The sequence below is a fragment of the Falco punctatus genome, assembly GCF_963210335.1.
Source record: "Falco punctatus genome assembly, chromosome: 14".
In the NCBI taxonomy this organism is placed as follows: Eukaryota; Metazoa; Chordata; class Aves; order Falconiformes; family Falconidae; genus Falco; species Falco punctatus.
In genome coordinates, this window is record NC_137594.1 from 21636491 (window position 1) to 21651150 (window position 14660).

General features: G+C 47.4%; 1 protein-coding gene across 6 annotated transcripts in view; it reads left to right on the forward strand.

Moving 5' to 3' along the window:
• Positions 1–201: 201 nt before the first annotated feature.
• WDR59 (WD repeat domain 59) overlaps positions 202–14660 on the forward strand; it is a 51225-nt gene continuing 36766 nt past the window's right edge. For 5 of the 6 annotated variants that reach the window (XM_080410937.1, XM_080410938.1, XM_080410940.1 and 2 more), the window contains exons 1-6: positions 202–373; positions 4430–4479; positions 6370–6505; positions 10016–10101; positions 10990–11070; positions 13029–13066. In XM_080410937.1, coding sequence (XP_080267063.1) covers positions 320–373; positions 4430–4479; positions 6370–6505; positions 10016–10101; positions 10990–11070; positions 13029–13066 — 445 coding nt within the window. In that variant the 5' untranslated portion in view covers positions 202–319. Of the gene's footprint in view, positions 374–402; positions 4283–4429; positions 4480–6369; positions 6506–10015; positions 10102–10989; positions 11071–13028; positions 13067–14660 lie in introns of those variants that run through there. The other variant, XM_080410939.1, reaches the window with a different exon arrangement.

Sequence of the window (14660 nt, forward strand, 5' to 3'; positions counted from 1 at the left end):
GGACTTGTCGTCCCCCCCCCTCCTCCTCCACACACCCCGCTCCGCAGGGGCCTGCGGCGGGGCTGTAACCGCCCGGGGGCCGCCGCAGCCGCCCGCCACCAGGGGAGGGCGAACCGGGCCCTCCCGGGCCCGCCGCGCTGCCGGGCAGCGAGGCCGCGGCGCCCCCCGGGCCTGCCCGCCCCCGGCCGGCAGGCGGGGGTGCGCGGGGCGCCGGCAGGGGCGGACTGCATTTCCCAGCCGCCCCCGCGCCGCGCGCGCGCGCGCCCCGCCGGCCCCGCCCCTGCCCCGCCGGCGTCGGGGGTTGCTGGGGCGGCCCAAGATGGCGGCGCGCTGGAGCAGCGAGAATGTGGTGGTGGAGTTCCGCGACGCCCAGGTCGGGGGGGGGCCGCCGCCGCCGTCGCCGGGGGGCTGCCGCTCTGGCCGGCTCCGGGGGGGTGGGGGGGCGGCCGTTCCCGTGAGGAGCGGGAGCGGGGCCCGGCCCGGGCGGGCTCGGCGGCCCCAGGGGGCCTTTCGGCGGCCGCGGACGGGGCTGAGCCGGTCCCGGAGCCGTTTGCGCGGAGATACTGCCTTGATTCATGAGGCGCTTTATTTTTAGTCTTAATTAGATCTCGGCTGTTGTTTTTTTTAAGTATATTGGCAGGCCTAATAGGAGCTATTACCACTTCCCACACATCTTTCCTCATTTTTCCTCTGAGACCATTTTAGCTGCCTTCTCTGCTGCGACATAAATTGTTGGGAATTGCTCGATTAGGAGGAAAAGCGGGTTTTGGTTTTTTATAAATAGCAAAAAGGTCAGCTTTTGAAGTTGCTGGCTACTGGAGAATTCTAAGATTTTGCTTATGTGCTCTCTTGGGAGCTATTCTAAGAAACGGGTTTTTTTTAAGATGCTGGCAGCTGCTTAGCAAAGCTGGGGATGGTGGGTGAACTATGAACTGCTTCAACAGGAAACCCAGAAAGATTAAAATAAAAAATACAGGTCTGCAAACTTGTCTTCTAGTTTGTCCTCTTGTGCTGGAACAATGTCAGCTCTGTGCTCATCATTGCAAACAGGTGCAGGGTCCTGCCTGCTGTATCCAGCCTTCCCCCTGTAAGCTCACAGAGCTTTTTGCTTTTATACCTCAAAAGCTTTATATTGGCTTTGTTTTCCTCATGGAAGAAATGTTAAAGCAGGTTTGTCTGCTGTTGAAGGTTTGCTCTCAGGAAACTGGTAATGAGGTACGAAGGTATGTCTTCCTAGATCACAGTTTAAATTGCATCTGGCTCAGGAGATGCGTGGCCTCCTGATTTGATTGCTTATTCATAATGACTGCGTGTGGGAGCGGAGAGGAGAGAGAACAGGTGTTTCCATCTTCTTCTGCAGCAGTTGGTTTCAGTCTTGCTGTTGTGCAGGCGTATACCTTAATTGCGAGGTTAACCATTGGTATTTTGGTCGCTTCGGTTTACTGTGGTGTGATCTTTCTTCAGCTGTTCTGACCTGCCTGCTCTCTCATACGAAACCGGAGAGCTTCAGTGCAGTTGGGGCTGCTAGACTGCTGCTTCAAGTTAAACTCATTTATACGTTTGTGCTTGAGCTTTTTTTAGGAGTCTGCATGAACATTTTTGCAGATGGGAAACCCGAGCTTGAGAAATTGAAACACCTTGGCTGTAATCGTCCTGTACCAGGCTTCAGCCCTGTCTGTAGGCCATGCTGTCTCCAGAATCCCTATCCCAAAACCAATTTACATGGAAACAAGAGTCAAAAGAGTGGGCAGCTGTTACATTTATAGCCTGTACATGTCTGCGAGCACTGCAGTTGTCTTTGTTCGCCATGCCAGAGCGTGTCATGTGAAAGCTACAGCACCCAGCCTGCAACACTTCAGAAGATCTCTGGTAGTTTAGGGCCAGTATTGCCTACAAGCGTCCTCTTTCTGTACAAGGTGACAGAGGGGGCAGTCTCTGTACTCTTCTGATCCACAGGCTTTTGTCACAGTGTCCTTGCTATCAAAAGGAGAGTAAAGCTCGCCACATCCAACGGTGAAATAGTACCACTTGTAGCAACTTGGTGTGTAGATGGGAAGTTGGGTGTGCAGGGAACTGATATTTCTTGCCTCAAGAGTTTGCACCTCTTGAAAACCAGTATAGCCTTAGCACATTGGGTTGGTCTGTTGCCTTACAGGTGGAGAGAATGAAACTAAATTTGAAACTAATGGAAGTTCAGTCATGAAAATGTATTTTCCTTGGCTTACCTAGCAGAAATGAAGTGAAATACCAGAGTAGGTGGTTGAAATCTGAAAAGATGCTGCCTGGGTTGTGGGCTCAGAGCTGGTTTTTACATGCGTGGTACTCCTACCATGCTTATTCACCTAATTGTTACTCATAAACAGCAATTCTAACTATCCTGATTGCTGTTTTAGGATAAAAACTGCTTTCAGGTTGGTTTGTTCAGTTTCAGCTCCCTCCTCCTGGAAGGTTGTGCTGTGAAGACTGACATATCAGTTCACCAAGCACATTAAATGACAACTGGTTTTTTTCAGGTTGTTTTTTTTGGTTTTGTTTTTTTTTTTTCTTTCTGTTGCCTAGATAAGACTGAAGTATTGTAGGGAGCTATTTGTTGCCATAAAATGACTTCATTTATGACCAACCAGAATAGCAGCCTGACATGTGAAACTTCTTACTTCATTCTAGTTGATCATTACATTTTATGACATTTGGTGCCTGGAAAAACAGTTTACCCATGTTCATTATTAAATAATAATGAATAAATAAACAATTTATAAGAATGAGATCCTGGTGCCGATACTGGAAAAAATAAGCTGGTATGTGAAATTATCAATCACTTTAAATTGATGGTGTTTGTTCTGTCTTGAGGAAAGATGGCCACAGCTGTGTGAAATATGTCAGCTGACTAGCTCTTCATCACATGAGAAAGTTCCGGTTCCAGTAACAGCTTTAGGGATCCTCATTTTCATTCCTCAGAAGTGAAATGTGTATTGTCAAGGAAAGCTTCCTTCTCCTGTTTTTTTGGTGTTCTGTTTGTTTGGTTTTTTTTAGTATGAATTTAGTAACCCGCTGTGTTTTGCAAGGTGGTGTGAAATTTAGGAAGCTGGAATTATTTGTTTTCCATTTAGAGATATTAAAACTAGCTGCTTATTTACAGCATTAGTTTAGGACTAGGAAAGCCTTGCCAGAAGACTGGATGTGCTACCAAGAAAAAGCAATGGAAGCGGGTTGTTCCTGGAACAGAAGTGCTGGAACTTGGCGTGGTTGGGGTATAGATGTAGGCCTGGGGTTTACTGCAGACTCCTGCTGAAACTCTGCAGGCATTTGTAGCTGTTTGCCGTGTGGCATTTTGGCCTCCAGTGAAGAATGAGCCCGTGATGCTGTTTTTCCGTTAGTTGGTGTACTTGCAAGCAGGGAATGGGGCCCTGCTTGAAAAAAACCTGGGTTTTTGTGATGGTTATTCTCCTGTCAAATCTGATTGAAATGGAGTGGGATTGCCATGTTGTCTGTCTGGTTTCAGTGATGCTTGTAAGTAGTAGCTGTGGGACATCTGGAAGTCTTGTTACATCCATGCTGAGAGTACTTAGCAGAATCCTGAAGAGCAGCAGAGACATCCTGAGCCCTCAGAGAGGTAGCTTTGAAGATGACAGCACTTAGTTTGAAGAGTATGGGGCATATGCTGATTTTGTACTGTGAACACTAAAAACTGCATTGAAGTCATATCTGTGCTTATGGGCTGAACTGTTCAGCTTTCCAAGTAAAATTTTCCTTTATTCTCTTGGCAATTAAATGAGGTGATTGGCCAATTCCATTCTGAACAAAAAAGGGGGAGACAATGTTGAAACAGTCTGTTTAATTTTTTTGGGGTCTTACGGCATTTAAGTTATCTCTTAGCCTTCTTTACAAGCAGTGCCAAAGTAAATTCTGATGCCTCTTAGCCATGTCTCATTTTTGGAGACCAGCCACACACAAATGGTTGCACTGCTATCTCCCAGTACACATATAATTAAATCTGGCCCTGCAATGGAAGAGAGAGAGACTGAGAAAGCTCCTGAGCAGGAGCAGAGGCTGATTAATACGGATTATTAGAGATTGCTGACTGAAAGGCTGCAGCTGTGATTGCCATAGCGGGGAGAAGGGAGCAAGGTCTCAGTGCTTGTAATGGTGTCTGCCAGGTCTTGCCTTCAGTTTACTTGAACAAAGATGTTTTTTGTGCGCTGTCCTGCATCCCAAAATCAACCGCTACACCCTGTCTCCCATCTGTGCTTCTCTAAGGGGATGTTACTTCTGCCATCCCTGACAGGTATCAGCCTTGACTCTTACCGTAGCAGTTTATACCTTGAAGATGAGCTGGCAGGTGTTCCTGAACTCCTCCCCAAAGCTGTGTGTTTTGACCGAGAAGCTGACCTGACAGGTATAATTTAATTTTGTCTCTGCTTCTCTTTAACAGGCGACTGCGATGTCAGTGGATTGCCTGGGACAGCGTGCAGTACTCTCAGGGTGAGCATGACAGTCCCCATTAGAAATGTATGACAATCATTTCCACAAGCCAAATCAGCAACCTTCAGGCTGACCTCAATTGAAGGGCTGATGTATTGTTTCAGAAAGGTGCAGCTGAGTTCTGTTCAAGGCTGGATGAAAAGGATTCTGGGTCACGTTTCCAATGGGATACAGAATGGAAAGCCAGCAACAACAGCACAATAAAGTACTGTCGTAGCTTTCCCGATACGTGCTTTCCCAAATCCACTTGTGGGAGGTGGAGCACCATGAAGTACTATTTGGATTCTGCTTGAAATACAGCTCGCTTAATTTCCTCAAGATAAAATTTGCCCCAGATATCCCCACAGCGTACTTGGGCATAAGAGCCAAGCTCCCTGACCTGCTCCTCTCCTGCTTCAGTGAGGGATGATACTCAACAAGAACAGGAGGTGCCATGGACTGCAAGCTGCCAGAGCTCCCAGGAGGGCTTGGCATTATGTAGCCACCTCCAGGGCAAGTCTTCAAACTGTTCAGCAGTTGCCTGCCCAGCTGCTGCCTTTCAGTACTATCAGCTATTGCTGCCCTGCTGTCAGTGACACAATTACCACACCAATAAGGGTGTTTACTTGAAATTCAGGGTTGTGTGGGTGCAGCTGACGTTTGGTCAGCCTTAGGTCCTTTCGTACAACTCAGAGACCCCCTGGCCTCCGTGTAAACCCGTAGTCTGGCAGCCCTGTGCAGGAGTAACTGGCTCAGCAGCTGCTTTGGGTCTAAATTGATGCCACTTCCTCCTTATGCTTGCTCAGTTTCAGAGCTTGTTTATTTGGGGACAGCCTGTCTGCACTTCAGCATTGGGTCTGTGGCCCTCTGCTTTGCAAGCTTCTACTGCATGCTCAGCAGCCCTTCAGGTTTTGTCTCCTTTGTTTTAAATCTGTAGGAGAGCCTCAGAGGGCTCAGCATCTTCGCATTTCAGAGTAGGGAGCCCTGAGGACTTTGGTCTGGAAAGGCAGCAAAGATGCTCTTTATGTTCGTTCTCTTGGGAAAATTCATAGTGCTCGGAGCAGCTGTGTGCTTGCTATGCAAGCTTGTGATGCTGGTGTGGTTAATTATATATGGTTCAATATGTTTTGGTGCTGGTTGTCCACTAGAGTTCAGCTGGCTCACAATTATTTCTGGGCGGCTTATCTTGCTGGCAAGATGAATCAGACTGTGGAGGGAATGATACCTTGCCTAGCTTTGTGGGGAAGGTGTCCATGTCCACCAGAATGTACAAGCTCAGGTTTAGCGTCATGCAAATACATCTGCTGCATAAAGGGTTAGCTCAGGTAATACAACCAGATCAGTGCAGTGCTGTCCACCCGTGTTAAGCTGCTGGCAGCTGAGCTAGCTCTGCGCAGGTGTACTCGTACTGTCTGTGGAACCAAGTCCCCCAGACAGCATGGTGTGGAAAGATGCAGCCATTAGAATCATCTTACGTTTGTCAAGGCTCGTTAACTCTTGCTCAGAGCAACCTCTCCAGACTGAAGCTGGTTCCAGTGAAGCTGTTGCGTTGCACGCCCAGCCCTGTGCTGCCTCGGCTCTGCTGCTGCAGGACTAGGCCAGCAAAGCTTATTTGGATGTGTTTACAGCATTTCCCAGTGCTTCCTTTTGTATTCTACTTATCCAAGGTTTTCTGTGGTCTGAGCTACCCATTACATTTGCAGATCCTGTCTAATTTCAGCATGTCTGTTTTATCTTTTTTTTAAATGTAGCTCTTTTTGAAGTATGTGTCTGGAATAGTATTTTCATCTGTCTTGTGAAATCCTGCTCTTCTTTGGCCCTCTAGATGCAAGGCTGTGAGCTCCATGTGAGCTTGGGATTTTGAGATCAGTTCTGTGTGATGCAGCCTCTTTGTGTCCCTGTGTCTTGCAGCCGCCGTTTCCTCTACATAGTCAACCTGGATGCACCAAACGAGGGTCATCGGAAGATCTCCCGCCAGAGCAAGTGGGACATTGGGGCAGTGCAGTGGAACCCGCACGACAGCTACGCATACTACTTCGCAGCTTCGGTAAGTTCACTCATTTAAAAGCTGTAACTCATCCTCTTCCCTGGTCTTTCACGGGTGGACTTCTGCGGACTTGGAAGGCTGTACAGAGCTGGCACAGGCGTGCTTCTGCAAGTCACACTGCAAGATCAAGGCCTAACTCTCATTTACTGCCAGCAAGGTATTTGGCTTGATGGCTCCGAGTTATTGGTCAGTCAGTGTTAAATCTAGTTTTGCTTGCTTGTCTTTTATAAAACACCTTGCCAAATAAATCAGGCACCCAAATGGTCCTTTTCTGGAAGGAAGCAGGGGTGTGCTCTCTTTCTAACTTCCATTCTGTTATGAGATTTGTGCACTTATTGAATTTCTTGCTCTGTGCTGTTTTGTTTTCACCTCCCTGCCTTCCTGGTGGGATGTGGTGCACCAGGCAGTCTGTAAATAGCACAAGTCAATACTGGCTCACCGCTGTAACAATCTGGATTTGCAGATGGGCAGGGGCCGAGTCATCGAGGAGCTCTTATTCAGTGTGTGGAGAAGTGAATAGGCTGGTCTGAAGAAGCAGTAGTGGCCGTCTGAGACCTGAATGCAGTTTTTAGCTCTGATCTTTACTCACCCTGTCATGCCCCTGTAGCTTGTTCACCCAGAGCCCCAAGTTTCTGCTAGCAGCAGTCTTAGCCATCAACCACAGCACTGCAGCAACCGGCACTAGCCAGATGCAGACTGCTCTCATGCTTTTTCTGTCATGTTGCATCTGCTTTTATAGCCTGAGAGTCCTAGAATAGCTGGGGGTAGAGAGGTTTCACGTATTTTTTTGAGAAAATACTTAGCTGAAAGTGGTTTCCTGGGTTTTTTTTGTTCTTTTTGTTTCCTGGACTGGCTATGATTGAAGTTAAGGGCAGTCTTAAAAGTGGACCAGTGTTGTCAGTTAGGAGCCTTTGCTTGCTTGCTCTGGTGACCTTCCCCAGCCTGTCTCCTCCCAGCTCTGGCACATGACTGACATCTGAAAGGTGCTTTCAGCAGCTGTCTGCTTCTGAGTGGAGTGTTAGTTCAACTTGCAAAAAGGTGTCCTTCAGTGCCACTTCTGGATACAGTCTGTGAAAATCAAAACCAGATAAGGAAATGTACTGTGCAGGCCACAAGTACAGTGGGAAAGATGCTTTTCTGATATACTCTGAAGGCAATATCCAGTTTATCAGGTTATCAGATTAATGCTTATCTGAGCAGGACCCTGCTGCAAAGGGGAGCTGTGCCCATCCCACCCATCTGAGCACTCCTGTCTCTTGCTGCACGGAGCCAACACAGGAGCTCATCTTGTTCCAGACTGAAACTAGGTGCAGCTGGCATCAAACTTTGCTGTTTATAAATGAAGGTGCAAAGATGTTCTGGTGATTTAGATGTAGTTGCCAACACGCATCAGGTAAGGAATCCCCAAGATGAGATCAGGCAGCTTTTCCAGTATGGGTCACCTCCTTTCCAGCCATCTCACAGCTGGTTGATGTTCAGGTGCTGATGCATTACAGCCCTGTCCTAGGACTAGAGTTTAGCCTGTCTTGTTTAGAAGTGGAAAGCAGACTTATACCGTGTGCTCAGGTCTGCATGTCCCAGGTCAGGTCTGAAGGCAGTGTGGATGTGTCGGGGGGCCATGTCTAAGGGAGCAAAGGTGCTTTCAGAAGGCTAAATCAGCTTGGATTCAGCAACGTGAAGATGTGATTTGCCACTTTGGGACTCAGCTGGCTGTCAGTCCTCCATCAGCCTGCTATTGAGGTCGTCATGTGTTCAGGTGGTGTAGACAGCCCTGAGGGTCCTATCCCTCTGCATCCCTGTGGATGGAAAGGGAGTGTGTAAAAGGCTACTATCCTGCTGGCCAGCATCCTCACCTGGCTTGCAGTGCTGTTAATTGGAAGTGGTGCAGGCAGAGGGAAAGTCTGTTCTTGTGTTTGAATAAGGGCTTCTTATTTTTTTAGCTTCTTTCCAGAAGAGCTGAAACATGTCCTTTTGCTGTGCTTGGCTGTGTCTCCCCTCTGGCTCAAGCACGTTGCTGCTGTTTCAGAAATGCCATTGTTTTCGAGCCTAGATCCTTGTTACTTTTGTGTGGTCACAAATGCTTGAACAAGAGGGTGATGAAATTGTTGGAAGTGTATACTGATACTTATCAGGAAAAACATGTGTTTTTAGAAAATGCTCCTGATGGGAGGAGCTGTCATTCCCACACACCTGGTGCTAGGGTCAGCACATTCCATGTGAGATGCCCCACTAAGAATCTGAGAAACTTCTGGTGATCCTCATCTTGTAGCAGCAGCTCTGGAGTCCTGGACAAATCCTGTTTGGTAATTTCACTCTACCCCCTTAAATCCATCTGTCAATAAGAAACATGCAAGGAGTTTTCCTTGCCCCAAGCCCTTGTGCAGCCCTGCTGTGAGCTATTAGAGAAGTGCCATGTATCATTGCTGGGTTGGGAGGAGACCTTTCATTTCAGGGAAGGCTGGAGTGTTTTATCTATCTGCAAGTTTAAATTCATATGAAGCAGCTTTGGGGTAGAAAAAACTCCACCACCACAAAAAACTGCCACAAAAAATGTAAGATGTCTCCTCTTTATTATCTTTTCCCTCGTGTACACGTTAAGTCTGAGAAGAGGCTAATGAAAATCAGATGTTGAAGGTGTGTTATTTCTGTTTTTGCAAAATCAAGATGAATTTCCAGCCCAAGAATCACTGTGCTTGGTGCTATATATGCACTCAAAAAGGCAATTCCTGCCCCAGAAGGGCTGGAGTCAGCCTGGGCCGAAGCAAACCTCGATTGAGGCAGAACATGAACTTTAAAGCACGGTAACTAGTTTCTAAGTAACTTTGTGTGTGGCTGCATTTGGGGGAGGATTTCTTCCTGGAATGAGTAAAGGAGCCCTAAATAATGTTGTCATTGATTCATTTGGTTTGCCTCTGTGGTTTACAGTTAGTGATAAGCACTTAAAGCTTTTTTTTTTTTTTTTTTTCCCCCTGGGCTGGCAAGGATGGACATACCCTTGAGGAGGTGACCTTGAAGCCATTAGACTGTATTGGTTTTGTTTGGCAATGGCCCTGATTATCCCAGAAGGAAATTGGGAAAGAATTGAGGAGGACCAGTGGTGGTCTCTCATCCCCCTCACTGAAAACTCCATTTGTGAATCTGAAAAGACTGGCAGGGTATTCCTGCGGAGAGAATTTGGCTGCCTGTTGCCTGCAGTTACAGCATGTTGTTAGGAAATAAAAGCTCAGAGAACATCATTTCGTGGAAATATTTTGCAATGTGATTTTTTTTTTTTTCTCCCATTCTTGTTCATCTCCAATTTTAAGTGGGTGTAATTAAAGTGTAAGCTTTTGAGTCCTTGCAGCCTGTAGTTTCATCTTTGCTCTCCCGCTTTGGGCAAGGACTTTGCTAATCACAGTGTGACTCATTGGTAGCAGGTTGTTCAAAGTGAAGAGAACCTGGTCCTAAGACATGGATTTTTGTCCTACCTGGTTTGCCTGAGACTGTCTCCTTTCTTCCATCTGATTTCAGAGCAATCAGCGAGTTGACCTGTATAAGTGGAAGGAAGGTAATGGGGAAGTGTGCACATCGCTGCAAGGACACACACGTGTAATCAGGTGAGGAATGAGGGATGCTGAGGACCGCTGGGTGGAAACTGGTGCATTGTTCCATAGAAGCTGAATGTTCTGGTCCTGGCCCTGCTCAGGCTCTTGCTCTGAGCCTGTTTTTTCCACTTTTCCGGACTGTACTGCCTTCCCATTTGGAGATGGTGTCAGATGTGAAACTGCTCACCTTTTCATGGCTCCCCCCAGTATATCAACTTAGCCTTTGATGGCTCAAGTGTCATTGCCTTAGGCTGCTGTCCTTGTGAAGAACAGCAGCCATCATCTGGGAAATAGATAGCAGCATGTTTATTAAATTAAATCCGAGCCATGTTTGTATGCGGTAGCAGCTTAATTAAAGCAGGTAATCCCAAAGATCAAGCTCAAAGTGTGTTACAGTGGTGCAGGAGAGATTTCTGCCTCTGGTTCTAGGGTTGTATTGCAGCACTGGGCTGGAAATGCAGGTGAAGGACTTTTTTTTTTTTTTACTCCAGCTCCTGATTGTGGAAAGTATGTACAGCCCTTGAAACGCCGTTGTTTGGGCTGACTGGAGGCTCTTTGTGTCCCAGGTGCACTTGGGTGATCCCAATAGGAAGGCATCCCAGAGAGAGGTTGATGCCAAGAATGCCTGGTAACTTTGCCTGTGGAGGAAGGAGCGCATACATGATAGCTGTAAAGTTCAGAGCTAGGAGGTTACTTCACTGGAATTTACTTAGAAGCATTTCACTGCTTCTTGGGATTTACTTAGAGAAATGATTAAGATCTTGCTTTTCACTTAAATAGTTTTGGTAGATGTCACGGATGCCATGAATTTGTCAGAGAAATGTACTGGGGGCTTGTGAGCAGTTGATGCAAACTGTGTGTGCTTTTCTTTGCTGACCTACTATGATTTTGCATTTGCAGTGACCTGGACTGGGCAGTGTTTGAGCCAGACCTGCTGGTCACCAGTTCTGTTGACACATACATCTATATCTGGGACATCAAGTAAGAATCAGTATGTTTCTGCGCTGCTGGGAAATCATTGGACTCCTTTCTGTAATTAGCAGCTTGCAGGGCAAAGCATGCACTGATGGGCGCCGCTTTTCAGCTGCGCTTGAAGGGGCTTCATTTACTTCCCGTAATCTCAAAGATGACTGTTCCCCTATTTTCAAGTCAGTTCAGAGTCAATGAAGGGTAGAGTGGTACAGTTAAGCCACAGTCATACTCCTGTTTTAAAAAAATACTGACTGGCTTCACTTCCTAACCACTTCAGATCCTTCCTTGGCAGCTTTTTCTGGAGTCCAAAGGTGTTCCTCAACCTGCTGGGCTTTTTAGCTGAGTGAGTGGGCACCATTTCATGATCCTTAAGCCATTTTCCACTAAATTCAGTGGTTGTTGCTGGCTCTCCCTCAGTGGTCGGAAGACTGGCAGTGGTGTTCAGAAACATTTTCCTGTTTGTGCCATCTCTTGATTCCTGGTGGTTTCTATCATGAGTAATTTCAGGGTAATGTATTTCCAACTATATATCCAAAACCCACCAATATTGAAATCCCATATTTTACACCTGCGAAGCAAGGAGCTGGCATTGAGACTGCTGGGTTCTCTTGCTGGCTGTACAGCGACTCTTTATGACCCCTGGCAAGTCACTTTGTTCCTCTCTTGCCTCCCTTGCTCAGTGATAATAGGAGGATAATTATATAACCCCACTGCACCAGGCTACCCCGAGGCTTGTTTAGCTCCTATGAAGCACTTAGATCCTTGGTTAAATGGTGCTTGAGAATGGCAATATATTATTAATGTGTAATTAAAAGACATAGAGAGACAATGACTGCTGGTTGTCTTTTCCTGTGACGCTATCTTAGTGCCAAGCAAAAACCAGAGTTATCTGAAGGCTGTTATCAGAAGCCCCACTTTAACTCTTACTGTGCCCTTCCATCATTTTGTGTCTGCGTCTATCGCTCGTCCAGAAGTGCTGCTCAGGCAGTCTCTGACTAGCCTCTACATCCCACTTGTGCTAATAAGGTCTCTGAGCTTGCTGGGGCAGCAAGGTCCTGGGGCTGCTGGCCTCCAGCAAAGAACATGCTGCTGAAGCGGCTGTCTCTAATGACACCCCAGGGAGGTAGCCCTATGGTAAGAGCAGCTGGAAATTCTCTGCTTAATTTTTTGTACAAAATAACTTTTCGATTAGGCAGAATTAGAAGGAGAGGTGCAGTCCATTCCAGCAAATGTTCTGCTTTTCAGCAAACAAAAAAAGCTGAAGACAACGTTCCTCATTTTCACTGGTGTTTTTCATGAAAGGGCAGGTGATTTCCTGAGGAGCAAGGTCAAGGAGTGAATTGCCTTTCCATGTCCTAGCTGCTGGGAGCTGTCATGGTGCCTCACTGGCTTCTACCACTGCAGAATTTGTTCTGTAGTATCTGTACACAGCTGGGCTTATTTCCTGGTAATTTTGTTGTTATGTGCTAGACATGAAGTCTTTGCTCTGAAGTCACTGCTCCATCTGCCTTGAATCAGGGTCTGCAAAGGCTCCACAAACACATCAGTGCTTCTTGTCTAGTTTTTCCACAGCTCTGTTAGTTCTTTTTAATCCTCCTGGGAAAGGCTATTTTGTTGCTTCCTGCAGCAACGCTTTGTGAGCCCTGTTTCCTTGCCTGCCCAGTTGCAATGTGCCACTCTTGCAGGTGTTTCTCCTCTAGGCTCCTCTAACTCCATCCTACATCTTAAATTTGCTACTGTGTGTGGTGGCAAGACAGGATGGCTGCTGTCCTCCAGATGGTCACCTCTTTCCGTATTCCATTTAACATCAGTGTATTTTGGTAAGCAGAAGGCACGTTAGCTCCCAAGAGGCAGCAATAAAATTAGTCCTGGAATAGCAAGGAGCTTGCTGCGGGGTGGGTGGTGCGGTGTGTGTGGACCTGCTGGGCTGGGCTGTGGGTAGTCACGTTAGCCTTGTTGTGTTTCAGAGACACCAGGAAGCCTACAGTCTCGCTCTCTGCAGTCGGTAAGTATGACATGTATGTGTGATGCAGGCATTAAGCAAGCCTGTTGTTGTATGCCCCTGCTGTTATTCATCCCTCCATTCATGCTCCAGAACTGATTGTGGCAGAGTACCAAAGTGCCACCGTGTGTGATTGTCCCATGTAGGAGCAGCCTGAAAGGCTCCAGTTCTCGACTCCTTTTAGAGAGGAGTGGAACTCAGAAGGAACGTGGAGCCCTTGGAGGTTCCCAGGCATGGAGGGCAGTGGTGGTGCTTGGACTGGCTGTCCTGAAGTTGATGGACAGTCACGTGCCATTTCTGCCTTTTAGACATAGTTTCTTCCCTGCTTAACCACTGTGCCGCACTGCTCGTCCTGTGTCGCCTGCCTGTAGTTTCTCCATGTCCTTTTGTGTTTGCTGAGAAACTGAATTGCACCCCAGGCAGTGGTGTCAGTGCTGCCAGCTGCCAGCCTGCTCCCTTACCTGCTGAGAGGCTGGCTACATTAACCGCTGTGTCTGCTGCCCTGGGGCACCTTCAAGGTGCAGGAAGCTGCAGCGGTGACACAAAGATGCTCTTTGGGCTGCACTTGCTCTGGAAAGGCACTTGTCATGGCTCTTGGCAGTGTGACTGTCCAGCCGCCTGTAATCCCGCCTGCTGGCAGGTGCTGTGTGTCAGTCCTCACCAGCTGCCTGCTGGAGCTGGGCAAAGCACGGGTGACGAGAAAAATAGCCTTTTCCTGAGTTACTGTCCCCACAACGTGTGTCTCTTACGGTCTGCTGCTTAGATCTCCTTAGGCTACACATCTGCAGTGGCTCCCTCTTCCTTCTCAGCCAGCAAACCTCTCTATCAGCGACGCAGAAGCCTTCCTGAACGGGAGAGAAGTATAGCTTATTCTGGTGCCTGGGCGCAGGTTTCACGGGTCAGCTGAGCCAGCCCAGCAGCTTCCTCCCTGGAAATCTTCCTTCCTCCCATGCCTGATTACGTTTAGTGTTGGTCTAGATGTTGATGTACCCTTCTGTGAGTGGATCAAATCAATCAACTGGCAGCCTATTGGCAGCTTTTTTTTCCCCTGGACTAGTGTTTTGCCAGGTTGTCAGGATGAATCTGCTCACCATGCAGCAGGAGGTGGGTAGTGAAGTGGGGATTAGCAGCTGGCTGAGATCTGTTTAGCTTTTTCATGGACCTCACCTTTCTGATAGCTTAAAATGTTTCGAAAATACTGGCAGAATAAGGATGAACAGAACATGTATTTCTCTCACAATGCCTGAATAATCCACATCAACTGAAGCTGTGTTTTGCTACTTACTAGAAATAACTGCCCATCTTCTGATTTTAGGTCCTTGGCTGAGTCCCTTGTGATATCGTATATCATCATATCTGGACCATCATCCAGTTTCTTTACAATGCCATTGGTGTCTTTGACTTCTGTGGTGTGTTTTGACAGTTATACGGTGGCCTTCTGGTCCACCCAGTGAGTCTACCTCCAGCTGGCCAGACACAAGGTCCACCTGCACTCCAGCCTTCTCCTGCACCTCCATTTCAGTAATAGATAATAACACTAGTTCCTTGTATAGCATCAGATAGTTTAGAGGGTGTTGGGGTGTTGTGGTTTAACCCC